This window comes from Melopsittacus undulatus, chromosome 21, assembly GCF_012275295.1.
Source record: "Melopsittacus undulatus isolate bMelUnd1 chromosome 21, bMelUnd1.mat.Z, whole genome shotgun sequence".
NCBI classification, from domain to species: domain Eukaryota; kingdom Metazoa; phylum Chordata; class Aves; order Psittaciformes; family Psittaculidae; genus Melopsittacus; species Melopsittacus undulatus.
Window position 1 is genome coordinate 1,888,209 of NC_047547.1, and position 15,402 is coordinate 1,903,610.

General features: G+C 60.4%; 1 protein-coding gene across 2 annotated transcripts in view; it reads right to left on the reverse strand.

Moving 5' to 3' along the window:
• Positions 1–2,011: 2,011 nt before the first annotated feature.
• Positions 2,012–15,402, reverse strand: part of LRP1 (LDL receptor related protein 1) — a 62,548-nt gene continuing 49,157 nt past the window's right edge. The window contains exons 53-89 of one of the 2 annotated variants that reach the window (XM_034071554.1): positions 15,059–15,181; positions 14,565–14,705; positions 14,301–14,488; positions 13,910–14,093; positions 13,654–13,739; positions 13,445–13,564; positions 12,873–13,060; positions 12,455–12,660; positions 12,146–12,334; positions 11,915–12,063; positions 11,522–11,615; positions 11,112–11,228; positions 10,908–11,027; positions 10,241–10,363; positions 9,841–9,966; positions 9,646–9,762; positions 8,353–8,459; positions 7,820–7,952; positions 7,455–7,574; positions 6,999–7,121; positions 6,642–6,785; positions 6,431–6,565; positions 6,123–6,242; positions 5,763–6,034; positions 5,502–5,680; positions 5,144–5,250; positions 4,823–4,939; positions 4,540–4,716; positions 4,130–4,270; positions 3,875–4,048; positions 3,639–3,800; positions 3,300–3,474; positions 2,987–3,091; positions 2,756–2,820; positions 2,586–2,673; positions 2,301–2,445; positions 2,012–2,186 (exon numbers count right to left, since the gene is read on the reverse strand). In XM_034071554.1, coding sequence (XP_033927445.1) covers positions 2,046–2,186; positions 2,301–2,445; positions 2,586–2,673; positions 2,756–2,820; positions 2,987–3,091; positions 3,300–3,474; positions 3,639–3,800; positions 3,875–4,048; positions 4,130–4,270; positions 4,540–4,716; positions 4,823–4,939; positions 5,144–5,250; positions 5,502–5,680; positions 5,763–6,034; positions 6,123–6,242; positions 6,431–6,565; positions 6,642–6,785; positions 6,999–7,121; positions 7,455–7,574; positions 7,820–7,952; positions 8,353–8,459; positions 9,646–9,762; positions 9,841–9,966; positions 10,241–10,363; positions 10,908–11,027; positions 11,112–11,228; positions 11,522–11,615; positions 11,915–12,063; positions 12,146–12,334; positions 12,455–12,660; positions 12,873–13,060; positions 13,445–13,564; positions 13,654–13,739; positions 13,910–14,093; positions 14,301–14,488; positions 14,565–14,705; positions 15,059–15,181 — 5,201 coding nt within the window. In that variant the 3' untranslated portion in view covers positions 2,012–2,045. Of the gene's footprint in view, positions 2,187–2,300; positions 2,446–2,585; positions 2,674–2,755; positions 2,821–2,986; positions 3,092–3,299; positions 3,475–3,638; positions 3,801–3,874; positions 4,049–4,129; positions 4,271–4,539; positions 4,717–4,822; positions 4,940–5,143; positions 5,251–5,501; positions 5,681–5,762; positions 6,035–6,122; positions 6,243–6,430; positions 6,566–6,641; positions 6,786–6,998; positions 7,122–7,454; positions 7,575–7,819; positions 7,953–8,352; positions 8,460–9,645; positions 9,763–9,840; positions 9,967–10,240; positions 10,364–10,907; positions 11,028–11,111; positions 11,229–11,521; positions 11,616–11,914; positions 12,064–12,145; positions 12,335–12,454; positions 12,661–12,872; positions 13,061–13,444; positions 13,565–13,653; positions 13,740–13,909; positions 14,094–14,300; positions 14,489–14,564; positions 14,706–15,058; positions 15,182–15,402 lie in introns of those variants that run through there. The other variant, XR_004550432.1, reaches the window with a different exon arrangement.

The window sequence follows — 15,402 nt, forward strand, 5'->3', positions numbered from 1 at the left end:
GAGCCGGTGCTGGGCCCTGCTTCCTGGCTGTCAGTGGCTCCTGTGTCCCACTTCCAACAATCCCAGTGGTCACCCTAAGTGCCCCATGGCCACAAGTGAACCCCAGCATAGCCCATGTGTCCTTGGACCATGCACCCAAAGCAAATGGGGATGCTTGGGCTGGGGTCCTTAAGGGTCTCAGCAGGGTCTGCAAGAGGACTTGGGGTCCTGGATAGACCCTTCCCACCCCATTAATAGCCCATGGGAAGACAGAGGGATGATGAGGGGAAACGAGTGAAGATTTGTACAAATAAAGACATTTGAAGCAAAAAGAAGAAGAAAAAAAAGGGGGGGGGGGGGGGGAGAAAGAGGGAAAGGGGGAAAAAAACCCTCTAGGGGAGATATAAGAAACCGATAAGTGAACAAAGAGCCGGTATTGAAATAGATCTGAGGCCGCGCTGGATCCCTTTGCAGAGCGGTTTGGGGCTTTTCAAAGGCAGCATCCACATCCGCACCCGCGGAGCGAGGGGGGGGCCGAGGAGAGGTGGGTGCTGGTACGGAGGGTGCTGAGCATCGCCCCACCACGGCCTGGGCTGCCCTCAGCACCACCACCGCGGTCCTGGCACATGGCACGGTTCGGTGCCTCCAGCACAGCGCTCGCCCCGTCCAGCCCAGCACCATGAGCCCCCCCCCGGCCCTGCCTGTGCGGGAGGTGCGGGTGCTGCTGCCCCCCCAACCTCCCTCCCTCTGCTCCCAGCGCTGGGGCAGCAACACCGGCTGAGGCTCAGCCGTGCAGGGCACACGATGGGAGCCGTGGAGGGGACACTCGAGGGGGCGACCGGACCCACCGGCTGTGCCCCTGCCCGCCGCGTGGGGGCGCGCTGATGGAGCAGCCCCCCCCCCAGAGCTCCCTTCTCGAGGGCGGCGGTGCCACCTGGTGGCAGCTTTGGGTACTGCATCGGTGGCCGGGGACGGGAGCGGGGGCGCTCCGGGGATACGGGGGGGGACGGACACAACCGCAGGATGAACCCCCCCTTCTTTCCCCTTGGGGATGGGAAACATCAGCACCGCCACCCTCCGCCCTCCCAGCTCCCTATGCTGCCCCTCGGGGCTCTGAGGGTGTGAAGGCAGCAAGCAGAGCGATGCCCCCCCCACATTGTGCCCCCCCCCCCAAAATCCCTGCCCACAACCATCAGCCTGCTTCCGTTTTTAAAAATTTTATTTATAACAATATCTGTTTTAGTTGTAAAGTAATCCAGCAAAAATCATTATTAAAACATTTCCCCCCAACAAAAGGATGGGGTTGCCCCCCCCGCGCTCCCCCGTCCCCACCAACCTTCCCCCCCCCCCACATGCGTCTTGTTTATTTCTACTATAAAAGCCAGGTCGTTTCCATGGATTCGTTGGGGTTTTGTTTTCCTGTTAAAAAATGTGCATGTTGGAGATGGGGCGAGCGCAGAGCGAGGGCCTGGGGACCCCCAGCCCTGCAGCAGAGCGGGGGCTCCAGCCCTGCCCCCAGAGCCGGGTGCTTGGGGGGTTATGGAGGAGAAGGTGGGGAGAGGAGATAAGGGGGCCAGGCTGCAGAGGCCAAGCTGCAGGAGAAGGGAGACCCAGGAAGCAGCGGATTTGGGGGGGGGGGGGGGGGGAAGGAAACAGGGCCCCCAGAGAGAGGAGCTGCAGGGTCTGGGGGAGACAGGGGTTGAGAGGAGGGGAGCGCACGGCCCCTGCTCTGTGCCCCACATCACCCCTTGTGTCCCATCAACCCCAGAGCTTCGTCCTGCCCCCCCCCCCCCACCCAGAGCGTGGCACCACCCATGGGTGCGAGGGAGAGGGGAGGGGAAAGAGGGGGGGGTCCAAATGTAAAGAGATTGAAAAGAAACCAAAGCTGGATCTGGCCATGAGGCGCCGGGGGCCTGGAACCGGGGAATATACAGGTAATAATACTGCTCACATAGAAAAGTAATAATCCTTCATTTGTACATTTATACAGCGGCTCTCGGCCCCCCCCCACCCCCGGCCCCCCCCCCCGCCTCCTGCAATGGGTGTCTGTGCCCCCCATCCTGCCCCTATGCCAGAGGGTCCGCCAGGTCGTCATCCGCACCCCGTGACAGCAGCTCCCGCTTCTCATCCGTGCTGGCCAGCGAGTTCCGGCTGTTGTGGGCACCCATGTACAGTGTGGCATAGACGGGGTTGGTGAAGTTGGTGGGCTGCAGAGAACAGGCAGAGGACAGGATGGGGGGGGAGGCGCAGGTACCACAGCCCCATTGCTGCTGCTTGCCCCATTGCAGCATCACTGCCCCACAACAGCCCCAGGTCCTCACCTTGTCGGGGTCCAGGGCGAAGTCTGCATCCAGCAGCTCCCCCACGTCATCGTCGGGCTCCCCCTCGTACATTTTATAAGTGGGGTTCCCGATCTCCACGTTCATGGCACCGTTGGTCATGCGCTGGTGCTGGAAGCCCTTGGCGCTGGGGAGGGATGGAGAGGGTCAGTGCCAGCAGCCCCCATTCATCAGTGGTCCCTGCTGGGTTATCCCACTTCAATGAGGGTTTCAAGCCCTGCAAGGAGGTTTCAGCGCTGGCTGGGCCCCCAGCAGCCCCAGACTCACCCTTTAATCCTCCACTTGTACCAGACAAAAGCCACCACGGTGAGGAGGATGAGCAGCAGCAGGATGGGAATGATGATGGAGGCTGTCCCTGCAGGAACAGAGGCACAGTCACTTCATCAACAAACACATACCCTGACCACCCCCCGCCCCATGGACTGCCCCACACATACGGCTGCTCTGCTGCTCGCTGACGATGAAGTCCTCGCAGCGCGTCCCCGTCACCCCCACCGGGCACCTGAGAGCATGGGGAGAGCACTGGGGTTAGCAAGGGATGGGGGCAGCATGCAGAGGTGGGGCACAGACCTGGGGGCCGGGGGGGGCACACAGGTGGGGGTCTGTCAGTCACATCTCCCTCTGCTCACCCGTACCCCCCATCACCCCCCATGCCCTGCAGTGCTTACAGGCACTCGGGCAGCTGTGTCTTGTCGCTGATGGAGCAGGTTCCGCCGTGCAGGCAGTAACTGTCGCAGGTCAGGCAGCTCGGGGCTATCTTCCCATCTGGGCAGCTGTGGGGCAGAGGGGGTCAGGCACACGGTACCCCCAGCCTGCCCTGTGCCCCCCCCCAAACCCAGCACATCAGGATGGGCTTAGCCTCCCACACTGAATTACCCTACAGAGCATCCCAGCTCTGCCCAATGCACCCACAGGGACACAGTCACTCTTGCACCCACAGTCCCCTCTTCCTCCCTTGAACCCAATGTCCCCGGTACCTACATGCAGGAGACTTCTCCGCTCTGCTTATTGATGCTGCACTTGCCCTCCTGGCACCGGGAGCATTTGTTGTCCTGGCACTGGGCGCCCTCGAACTGCGGAGGGCAGCGGCACTGCTTGGCCCCACTGGCTGTCATCTGGCAAACCCCATCGTTCTCGCAGTAGTCAAAGCATTGCCCTACAAGGGGATATGTGGGATCAGCCCCACTCCATTCCCTCCGGGGGTCCCGGTCCCATCACCTCACCCCGAGTCACCAGAGACATCCCCAATAGAAGAACCCAAGCTCTCCCCAGAGCATCCCCAGGACCAGTGCATCGCATCCCTGGGCAGGCAGCACTCACGGTACTGGCAGCGGTCCCCGATGAAGGTGGGCAGGCAGCGGCAGTTGGGTTGGTTGCCCTGGTTCACGGTGCAGCTACCATTGTGCAGGCAGTAGTCGGTGCACACTTGCTGGTTGCACCGGGGCCCGGTGAAGCCGGTGGGGCAGCGGCACGTGGGCATCCCTGAAGGACCAAGAGCCATCAGCATCGCTCCCTATGCAGCCAGGAGCAGCCCCGACCCCAGGCTCGGCCCTCACCCGATGGGGACGCGGCACATGTGCCCCCATTCTGGCAGTAGTCCCAGCACTGGTCAATCTGGCACTTGTCACCATTGTAGCGCGGTTGGCAGCGGCACTTGGCCTGTCTGCGGGCATTGAGGAAGCAGCTACCACCGTTCAGGCACACCAGGTCACAGGTATCGGTGGTGGGCACTGGAGGGAGGGATGGAGGTGAGTGGGACCATGCTCAGGTGGGAGCATCCCCCTTCCTCCTCCCTGCTCCCCATCACCTACCAACAGGGGACACGGTGGGCGAGGGGATGACCACACAGGTGCCGTTGTCCAGGCGCTTGCCATTGGGGCAGGTACAGACGGGGCCGCTGGGGCTGAGCAGGCAAAGCCACTCACACTTCTTGCGGTCACAGGGGTTGGTCACTGCCGAGAGGGATGTGGGTGATGTGGGGTGAGCCACAGCTCCCCCAACGGCTTCAGGGCATCTCCCATAGGGCAAACCCAATGTCCTGGGGTTGCCATCGCAGCTCCAACCCCCCCAGGCCACCCTCTTCCCCACTAACCCCTCCTGCTCCAGATGCCCCCTGCTTGTATGGCCAAGTCTCTTGCCCCACATCAGAGATCAAGCCCCACTTGATGGCATCTCCCTCCCACCCCAAGAGCAGGGTGGGGGTCCCTGGCCCGGCACACACCCTCTGGTTGCTTATACTGGTGGTAGAGCACGACATCGGTTGCATGGTTGAGGCCGGACGTCAGGTTGGTGACAGCCTTGTGCCCAAACTTGTGGATCTTGAAGATGCGGTTGTTGATGTAGGTGACCCCATAGATGTAGTCCTCAAAGATGTCGATGCTGAAAGGATGGCTCAGCCCTGGGGAAGGAAAGAGGGGGAGCACACAGTTGGTCATTGCCCTGGGATGGGGTTGATGGGGGATTCTGGATCCCATTTGGGATGATGCTGGAGTCCTCCAACTTACCCTTCTTGTTGTCAATGGCCACCACGGGGTCGGTGCCGTTGAGCCGGATGCTGCCGATGACAGAGAGCTTGGCATCAGCCCAGTACAGCCGCTCATTGTGGTAGTCCACAGCCAGGCCTGAGGGGACACACACCCTGCATTGAGGTTGAGGCCCCCAGCCCACCCCCTGAGCCCCTCCTGACCAAGTCATGGCCCCTACATACTCCTGCCATGGGGCTCAGAGCCCCATGGTCAACCCTCCCCAGCACGGGTGGGTTGTACATCCCCCCTGCAAGGTCTTCACCACCCCTTGTGCCCCCCTCAACACCCGTCTTTGTTCACCTGTTGGCCACTGGATGTTGTCCTGCACCAGGGTCTCGCGCAGCGTCCCATCCATAGCTGCTGTCTCGATCTTGGGGTGATTGCCCCAGTCTGACCAGTACATAGTCCTGCAAAGGACACAGGCAGGTCATTCCCAGTGCGGGAGCAAGGGGGGGAAGAGCAGGAAGACATTCCAAGGCCCCATGGGCAGGGAAATCCTCCCCTGTTCTCCCCACAGCATCACCATCATGACCCAAGGAGCCAGCTGGCTCAAGCAGACACTGGGCACAGGGAGCTTCCACCATGGATGGGTTTGTGGGCAAGAGGAGCCTGAGTGAGGACTGGGCAGAGGCAAAGGAGAAGGGCTCGAGTCTCTCACCCCCGAAGTGGGTCGACCACGATGGCGTGGGGCTCATCGATCATGCCCGAGATGAGCGTCTTGCGGTTCTCGCCCTTCATCTGTGCCACCTCGATGACATCGCGGCCAGAGTCTGTCCAGTAGATGTTCCCAGCGACCCAGTCAATGGCAATGCCCCGCGGCATCTTCAGCCCCGAGATCTGCAGAGGGCACAAAGGGGAGGTGAGGGCAGAGGATGCCAACAGCCGGTCCCAGGGCCTCCCACCGTGTCCCAGAGCTCACATTGAGGTGGGTGACACCACCGTCGATCTGGCGCCGGTTGCGGTTGGAGGCGGTGGATGCGGTGGAAGAGGCAGGCAGCTCCCGGTACGAGATCCTGCCCGTGTGCCAGTTGGTCCAGTAGATCTTGTTGCCCTTGACGTAGATGTCCATGGCGTCGATGCGCACGTTCTCATCGCCCTGGAAGGCTGGCTCGTAGGCAGAGTTGGGGTTGAAGGGGTACATGCTCCGGATCTTGTTGTCATCGGCGATGTAGAGGATCTGGTGCTCGGAGCCTGCGGAGGAAGAGGAGATGCTGGTGTGGGCAGAGGTGCATGGGGAGAAGGAGCAGGGAGGGAAGAGGGGTCCCCATTCCCTCCTCACCTTCTGCTTTGCACATGTTGTCTGTCTTCATGAAGTTCTTGGCGCAGCTGCAGACATGGGAGCCCTTGGTGTTGTTGCAGAGCTGGGAGCAGGTCCCAAAGTGCAGGCACTCGTTGACATCTGGATAATGGGAGATGGGAGTCAGGGGGTGCCCACCCCAGGGGCTGCTCAGTGCTACCCAGCCCTTGGAGACCCCATCTCTCTCCAAGCCCCATGGACACCATTTCTGATGCCCCATCTTAGGGGCAAACCCAACCATAAACCCCATGGTCTGACCCCACACCATACCCATCAGTTTTGGGAAGTACCTTGGCAGGAATTCTTGTCTGGCACCTTCTGGAAGCCTCTACGACACGTGCAGTACGTGGTGGACTGTGACTGGATGCACTGGGCCTCATCCCCACACATGGTGGTGTTGGTCATGCAGTCGTATGACTTGTGGTCTGCAGTGGGGATGTGCTGTCAGCACCTTCACAGCTCCCCCAGTGTCCCCCCTTTGCCACCCCAATGCCCACCCACCATGGGAGCAGGATTCCTCATCGGAGCCATCTCCACAGTCATCAAAGAAGTTGCAGCGGAGGTTGGCACTGATGCACTTCTTGTTCTCACATAGGAACTCATTCTTGTCCTGGCTGCAGCTCTTGGGCTTGGCCGTGGGTGACTCTGCGGGAGCAGGGGTTGTGGCTGTGATGCTCCATGCCCATGGGCACCCATCCCTGCCGGAGCCTCAGGGAGCAAACAGTGCACAAAGACACCGGCACCCAGGTTTGGGAATGAGGCAAAGCAAATGCCACCATCCGGGCTGTACCCCAGGCTCTGCCCGGAGCGGTGCCCAGAGCCGGGCACGGAGCGGTGCCCGTCGGCAGCCCCACTCACCGCAGTCCTTCTCATCCGTGTTGTCTCCACAGTTGTCGATGCCGTCGCACTGTCGACCGATCCACAGACACACGCGGTCATTCTTGCAGCGGAACGGTCTGTTGGGGGGACACTGGAATTTCACTGCACCGGCAAACAGAAACAAACGGTGACGGTGAAAGGAGACGCCAGAGCCGGGCGGTCACGCTGGTCACGAGCTGCTGCTCGGCCTCTGCCTCCGGGGAGCCTCTGTCCCACGAGGGCGAGCGGGCTCCGGAGACTAAAGCAAAGAGACTGAAGCAAAGACAATGGCCCAGTTCCTGGCCCAGCCCCGCTCCCCATAGCCAGCCCCAGCACCTCCAACTGGAGCCACCCCTCGGCACAGAGGGGACCTGTGGCTCTGGGACTGTCACCCTCAGGCTGCTGCCCCTGCAGCACATGCCAGGGAATGGGGAGAGGCAATACAGCATCACTCACAGCACTCCTCGGGGTTCTCATCTGAGTTATCCCCGCAGTCATCCTCCCCATCACACTTCCAGGCCAGGGGCTTGCACAGTGTGTTGTTGCACTGGAACTCATCCAGGGGACACGTGCGAACTGTGACAGCAGGGACAGGAGGAGACACGTGTGATGCTGCTGCCCAGCTACCAAACCCCAGCCTAGCACTGCAATTTACACTCCAATTTACAGCACAGCTCCAATTTACAGCATAGCTGGGGGCTCTCCAGCGCTCGGATAGGTGCCTGTGCATGCCCAGAGTGCTCGACCCGCACTGGGGACACAGGAGACACAAGGGGACAAGGACAACCAGCCCTGAGGGACACCAGCAGCGTTGCTCTTACCTCCAGTGCCGCAGTTCTCCTCATCAGTGCCATCCATGCAGTCTGCATCAGCATCGCAGCGCCAGCGCATGGGGATGCAGTGCCCATTCTTGCACTGGAACTGGTCGAACTCGCAGCGCGGGGTGCAGTCTTTCTGCATGGGAAAGGCAAGTGACAGCAGTCAGCAAGGACAGCCCCGTGTGGGGCAGCATCCCATTCCATCCCATCCCATCCCATCCCACCCCATCCCATCCCATCCCATCCCATCCCACCCCATCCCATCCCATCCCATCCCATCCCATCCCACCTCATCCCATCCCATCCCATCCCACCCCATCCCATCCCATCCCATCCCACCCCATCCCATCCCACCCCACCCCATCCCATCCCATCCCATCCCACCCCATCCCATCCCATCCCACCCCATCCCATCCCACCCCACCCTATCCCATCCCACCCCATCCCATCCCATCCCATGGCTGCACCCAGGAGCAGGCTCTCAGCCCCCATTTGGTGGCAAAGGAGGTCCCCAGTGGCACAGAGGGTGAGGGTACCTCATCAGAGCCATCGGCACAGTCGTGGTCCCCATCACACTTCCATCTGCCGGCGATGCAGCGGCCGTTGGCACAGGAGAACTCGCTCTCAGAGCAGGGCCGGGGCGCTGGGGGCAGAGAACATGGGGTGAGCCCTCAGTGGGAGCCGCAGGCAGGCAGCGAGGGGGGCACAGGCTGACACAGACACGGGTCCAGTGGCACAGAGTGGGGTGCAAGCAGAGCTGGGGGATCCCAGAGAGGGGCATGGCTGATGCCATCCCACAGCCCCTTCCCATCCCAGTTCCCTGCAGGGAAATGGGGTTGTTGGGGGGTACCATGGCCATACAGACCGGCTCCTGGCAGCTTCCCTGCTGCATGTGTCCCCACAAGTCATTCTCCACCAGCCCTACAGCTCCTTGCTGCCCATGGCCAGGTCTAGCAGTGCGGGCACATCGTCCCCTCCTTGCATGGTGTGGGGACAGAGCCCTCGCAGCCCAATGGGCCAACACCAACACAGTCAGTGCCAAACCTGCCTGCAGGAGGGCAATCTCCCACTGGGATCCTTCCCTTCCCTATTGCCCTGGTGTAGGACATGTGGGGCAGGCAGCTCCTCTGGCCGCAGAGCAGAAGCCAGCAGGACTATAGGGGAAAAGGGAGGCAGGGAGTGTCCAGCTGGAGCAGGAAGGGTCAAGGAGGGGATGGATTCTGGAGCCAAGTGTGAGCCATGCATGGGCCCTGGTAGTGGAGGCAGCAGGGTCGGACCCTCCCTGACTGCGGCTCCAGTGGAGAGAGATGTTGGTGCTGATGCTGGATAAATCCGGCTGGGTTGTCTGGTCCCGACCCCTCTGCCCTCACCTTGAATTTATGGTCTTCATTTGGTTTAGAGGAACATGGAATTAGAAAGATTTTGGCAGGAACCTACCTCTGAGTGCCCCATAACGACAGTGTGAAAATGGAGAAAAACATAAGATGAAGTGAAATGGCACAAACTGAACCCCACGATGTGAAACCAACAGAAAACAGAAAGCTGCAGCCTAGAGAGCTGCAGGGAGACAGCAGGACCCGGCTGGGAGGTGATGGTGGGGAAAGGGTCCGGCTCTGTCCCGGCCCCTGCGGGATGTGGCACAGCCCATGTGGATGCTGGGGTCACCTCCTCCCTTCTACCTGTCCCACTTGGGGCAGGCAGAGCCCTGGCACCAAGCACCCATCCATTGATGCTCCCCTCTAGAGCTGGGGGGCACTGGGGCTGGAAGGGGGGATCTGAGCCACTCTCCCCAGCTCCCAGCACAGCAACGGCTCCAGGGCAGCACATACTGCAGCTCTCCTCGTCCGAGTTGTCCCCGCAGTCGTTGTCATAGTCACACTGCCAGCGACCCGGCACGCAGCGGTTGTTCTTGCAGCGGAACTGGTAGGGCTCACAGGTACGTTCATCTGGGATGGGACAGGATGGGATGAGCACTGCCCTGCCCCATGGAGCCCTATGGACTCACGTCCCCAGCCCCTGCTCACCGCATTCCTCCTTGGGCTCATCGGACCCATCCCCACAGTCGTCCTCCCCATCGCACTTCCAGCGCGCTGGGATGCACCGGCCTGAGTCCTTGCAGCGGAACTCATCCACACCACATGTCATTTGTGCTGGGGGGGAATGAGATGACATGAGTAGGGTTAACATGGGCAGGGCTGGTGAGCACCTTGTGCCAGCAGCCTGGAGCTGACGGCAGCATCGCTGCTTGGAACACAGAGGGCAAGATCCCCCCATTCCAGGCAGGGAGAAGTCAGAGAGAGGGGCAGACCAAGGCACAATCATCACCACCATCACCCATTGGCCACAGGGACCCACAGCACAGGAGGGCACTGGGGAGCTCCCGGTTTCAGTGTGGACCCCCCTATCCCTGCACAGGCTTCTTACTGCAGTTGGCAGGTTCATCTGAGCCATCGACACAGTCGTTGTCCCGGTCGCACACCCAGACACGGGGGATGCAGCGCTTGGTGATGGCACACTGGAACTGGTTGGGAGCACAAGTCACCTCCGCTGCAGTGGGGAGAAGCAGAGTCAGGAGAGGCAATGGGGCTCAGCCCCACAGAACCCACCCCACTGAGCAGGGGATGCAGATCAGAGGCATGGGATGGCTTGGGCTGGAAGAGACCTTAGAGCTCATCCAGCTCCAAACCCTGCCATGGGGAGGGATGCTCCACACTAGAGCAGGTTGCCCAAGCCCCCTCCAACCTGGCCTTGGACACTGGGATGGAGCATTCACTTCTCTGGGCAACCTGTGCCTCCCAGTAAAGAACTTCTTCCTTATATCTAACCTGAGCTTCCCCTGTTCCAGTTTAATCCCTCAGCTCTGCAATAGGCTCAGTGCAAATCCACTGCAAATATTGACCCTGCCGCTCTGAGGGATTTAAGGATTTCATTTCCACTAGGAAACACAAGTGTCTGCAGGGTGACAGTGGGCAGAGGCAAGGAGAAAGCCCTTGCCCAGAGGAGCCAATACGCAAGGACACGGATCTGATGCAGCACTGAGCTCCTCATCCCAACCATGCACGCTCCCCATGGCTCCCAGCCCCACACTCACGGCAATCCTTCTCATCCTCTCCATCACCACAGTTGTCCTGCCCATTGCAGCGGAAGATGCCAGGGATGCAGCGGTTGGTGTTGGTGCATTTGAACTGGCTGGGCAGACAGACGTGGATATCTGGGAAAGGAGGCAGCACACTCAGGACCTGACCCACTGCACCTCTGCTCTCCTGGGCATGTGAGGAGGAGATGGGGAACCTACCACAGTTGGCTTCATCTGAGTTGTCCTGGCAGTCGTTGTCCCCATCACAGATGAAGGCCGGGTTGGTGCAGATCCCAGTGGAGCACTGGAACTGCCCTGGCCTGCATTTGAACTCAGCTGCAGGGTGAGGAAGATGGGGTGAGACTCATACTCTGGCAAACCTTAACCTCCCACTGTCCCCTCTGGGCTCCTCAGCACCCAAGTGTGGTGCAGGGAACTGAGAGCAGCAGTCGGCTGCTGTTATCCCCCTGCTCCCTAAGCCCCATTATCAGGGTGCCTCTCCCCTGTGCTGGAGCAGGCAGGGAGCAGCAGCACTGCAGTGCAGTGGGGATGGGGGGGGACCAGCAGCTCTGCACAGCACACGATGCTGGAGGGCTGGCAAGAGGTGCTGGGATGCTGTGGTCACTCACGGCAGTCCTCCGGCTCATCCGACCGGTCCCCACAGTCGTCCTCTGTGTCGCATTTCCACCAGAAAGGGATGCACTTGTCATTCTTGCAGACAAACTGATGGAGAGGCCCAGGCTTGTGAGGATACAGGGAGGGAGGATCCCAAAGGCTTCATCCCACATCCCACCCCAAGGATGCTGCATCCTGAGCTGGGGGAAAAACCTCGACCCACAGATACCCCCTGGCTCCCTGGGCATCCCCAAACAACCGCACTCTGTGTGTGCTGGCAAGTGCCACAGGAGGGAGGTGTTGCCTGCGCCTGCAGACACCAGATGCTCAGCACCAAAGCAGGAGCCAGGACCTGCTGCAACCACAGCACAAGAGCACAGGCATGGCCGGGCAGGCAGGGCTGTTACCTGGCTGGCTGTGCAGTTGGAGACGCAGGTTTTGCCATCGCTGCCCAAGTAGAAGTTGGTGGGACAAGCACATTTGTGCCCCCCACCCGGCGACAGGAGGCAGAGGTTGCTGCATCCAGCGTTGTTGGTCTTGCAGGGATGGTTGGGAACTGGGGGGGACACAACCATGAGCCAGACCAAGGCAGGGGACCCTCAGGTTCGAGACCCTGGTGTGGGCACACCTGAGCTCACCGTCAGGCTGGCGGTAGGGGTGGTAGATGTGGATGTCCATGGGGCGATGCAGGGTGCTGATCAGCAGGGTCTTGTTGGCTCCCGTTGTCTTGTGCGCCCGGTTGATGGACTTGGTCTCCCAGTCGGTCCAGTAAATGAAATCCTCAAAGAGGGTGAGCGCAAAGATGTGTGGGATGTCCTGGCTCAGCACTGCAACAAGGGGAATGGGTGGCTCAGCCTCACACCATCCCTTCCAAGGAACAAACCTCTTCTCCTGCTCAGAGGAGCTGGGGACCATAACCAGCCCTGGTGAGACCCCAGTGCTCTCACCCGTGTGCCGGTTGGAGCCATCCAGGCTGGCAAACTCGATGTAGTCCTCCCGTGCATCAGCCCAATAGATGCGGCTGTTGATGTAGTCCAGGGTGAGGCCATTGGGCCAAGTTATCTTGGTGTCAACGATGACGCTGCGGTTGGTGCCATCCATGCCGATCTTCCCGATGAGGGAGTGGTCCCCCCAGTCTGTCCAGTACAGGTAACTGGGGATGGAACAGAAGAGCAGGAGACTGAGTGCAGCCCAAGCCACGGCAGTGAGTGCCCATTGCATGGCTGAACCAAGGTGATGGGTAGGGAGAAGCAACCAAGAGTCCCAGAGGTGAGGAGGGAAGAGCTCATCCCATCTCCCATCCTCCTGGACTATGGCAAGGTGGAAGAAGGGCACAGAGAAGGTGCAGGTCCCCCAGGCTCTCACCCATTCTGGACATCCACCACCAGTGCCCGTGGCTCACGCAGACCCGAGTTCACCAGGACAGTGCGATAGGCACCGTTGAGCTTCGACACTTCGATGGTGTCCCGACCCTTGTCGCACCAGTACAGGTTGCCTCCCACCCAGTCTACAGCCAGCCCATCGGGGTTGCTGAGGCCAGTGCGGTGAAGGACCTGTTGGGAGAAAGCAGAGATGTTGGGGCCGGACAGGGAGAAGCAGATCCCAGCCTGGTTCCTCAGGGATGACAATATGGAATCATAGAATAGTTTGGGCTGGAAAGGACCTTAAAATCATCCAGTTCCAGCCCCCAGCATCCCACTTCCTGGTCCTCCCCACTGACCCTCCCCAGTTCCCTTTCCTCACTCCTCCCTTCCCACCCACTGTTCTGGGGCAGCACGGAGCCCATCTCTGGTTGGGATGGGGATGTAGAACACCCCATAGCAAGCTGGGCTGATGCCCTGAGCTCAGTGATGACCCCACGCAGTCACTGGTGGTGTCCCTGGGGCAGGAGATGGGTGAGGACCAACGGCCCAGGCTGGGGCTGCCTCAATCCCCACCTGAACGTTGCTGCCATTGATGTGCATGCGGCGGATCATGCTGCCCTGTGTGGTGACATCAGTCCAGTAGATCATCTGCTCCCGGTAGTCGAAATCCAGCGCCACCGCATTGTTCAGCCCCTGTCAGGAAAGGAGAAGCATTGGAAGAGCCTTTCCTGCAGCACCTACAAGCAACAGGTCCCCTCTCCAACCCCCAGCTCCTTCCAAACCTGCTTGAGCAGGGTGTAGTTGGAGCCATCCAGGTTGAGCTTCCGCAGGTAGTACCGGTTGGCAAAGATGAGGAAGGGCTCTTCATCTGCACAGGGAAGGCAGGAGATGTGTCAGGGATGTGGGACCTGCCTCCCCCCCTGCCCCACTGCTTCCCAGCTCTCTTCCATAAGCCCAGCTTTGTCTTGAGGAGCACCGTGACCAACACCAGCACCAGCAGCATCACCAGAAGAATGTCCCTGCCTCCTCCACGCTCACCTGTAACAGCTTTACAGCTGGTGGGGTTGTCAGGTTTGAGCTTGTAGCCCTCTATGCACAGGCACTTGTAGCTCCCCAGAGTGTTGATGCACTTCTGGCTGCAGGGGTAGGTGGTGGAGCACTCGTCGATGTCAATGCACGTCTTCCCATCGTCCTTCAGCCGAAACCCAGGACGGCATCTGCACTGCAGGAGGTAACCCGGAGCTGTTAGACATATCCAGGGACATGACAGGCATCACCGCGGGACAAGCAGGCTCAGGCACAGACAGCTCACAGACACCAGCCCATGTGAGCATCCCCTGCCCCGCTGGTGCAGGACACGATGCTGTGGAGGACGAAGGGAGCAGCAGAGCATCCCTTTGGCCGATGCTCCCGGCCTGGTGCCCTTTACCTTGTACCCAATCTTGAGGTCCTCGCACTCCTGGGAACAGCCGCTCAGCTTCTTGTTCAGACACTCATTGATGAAGCAGTTGAGCTCATCGGAGCCGTCGGCACAGTCGTTGTTGTTGTCACACAGCAGAGCCTCCGGGATGCACTTCCCGTTCTTGCAGAGGAAGAAGGAGTCGTTGCACTTGTTCTCTGCAGTGGGGAGGTGGTAGTGTCAGCACAGGGGGACCCGGGCAGCCCCGCTCCCAACCACAGCCCCCGGTGGTACCTGGGCTGCTGCAACGTGGGTTCTTGGGTGCCTCATCCGAGTGGTCGTGACAGTCGAATTCACCATCGCATTCCCACTGCCGGTTGCTGAGGCAGCGGCCGTTGGCACAGCGGAACTCATGGGGACCGCACGTGGGGTACTCTGTGGGACAGCAGCAGCTCAGGGGATGCTGGGAGCATCCAACCCCTCTCCTCAGCCTGCTCTCATCCCAAACCCTTTCAGGATAATGGGTCCCATAGAATGGGTTGGGTTGGAAAGGACCTTAAGGTCATCCAGTGCTAACACCTCACACTGGACCATGCAACCAAGGCTCTGTCCAGCCTGGCCTTGAAGGCTGCCAGGGATGGAGCACCCATCACTTCTTTGGGCACCCTTTGCCAGTGCCTCACCACCCTCACAGGGAAGAGCTTCTTGTTATCTCATATAGGAGATAGTTATCTCCTATAGGAGATACAGCCCTCGCTGTCCCCCCCCCTGGTCCCATAGGCACCCACCACACTCTGGGGACTCATCCGAGCCATCCCCGCAGTCATCGTCATGGTCGCAGACAAAGTGCTTGGGAATGCACTGGCGGTTTCCACACATGAACTCCCGCTCATCACACGTGTTGTTGTACACTGCAATGGGGCAGCACTGTCAGACCCCCCCGTCAGACCCCTCTGCTCCCCTGCCTGCCCCCCATGGCTGTGAACAGCACCCAGGTGCCTTTGGCCCAGACATCCCCATGTCCAGGTCTCCTGCAACCACAGCGCTGCAGGATGAGACATCCCATCTGCCTGCACTGCATCCTGCTCCTCCAGCCTCTGGCCCTGCCAAGCACCAGCCCATGGGGCACTCA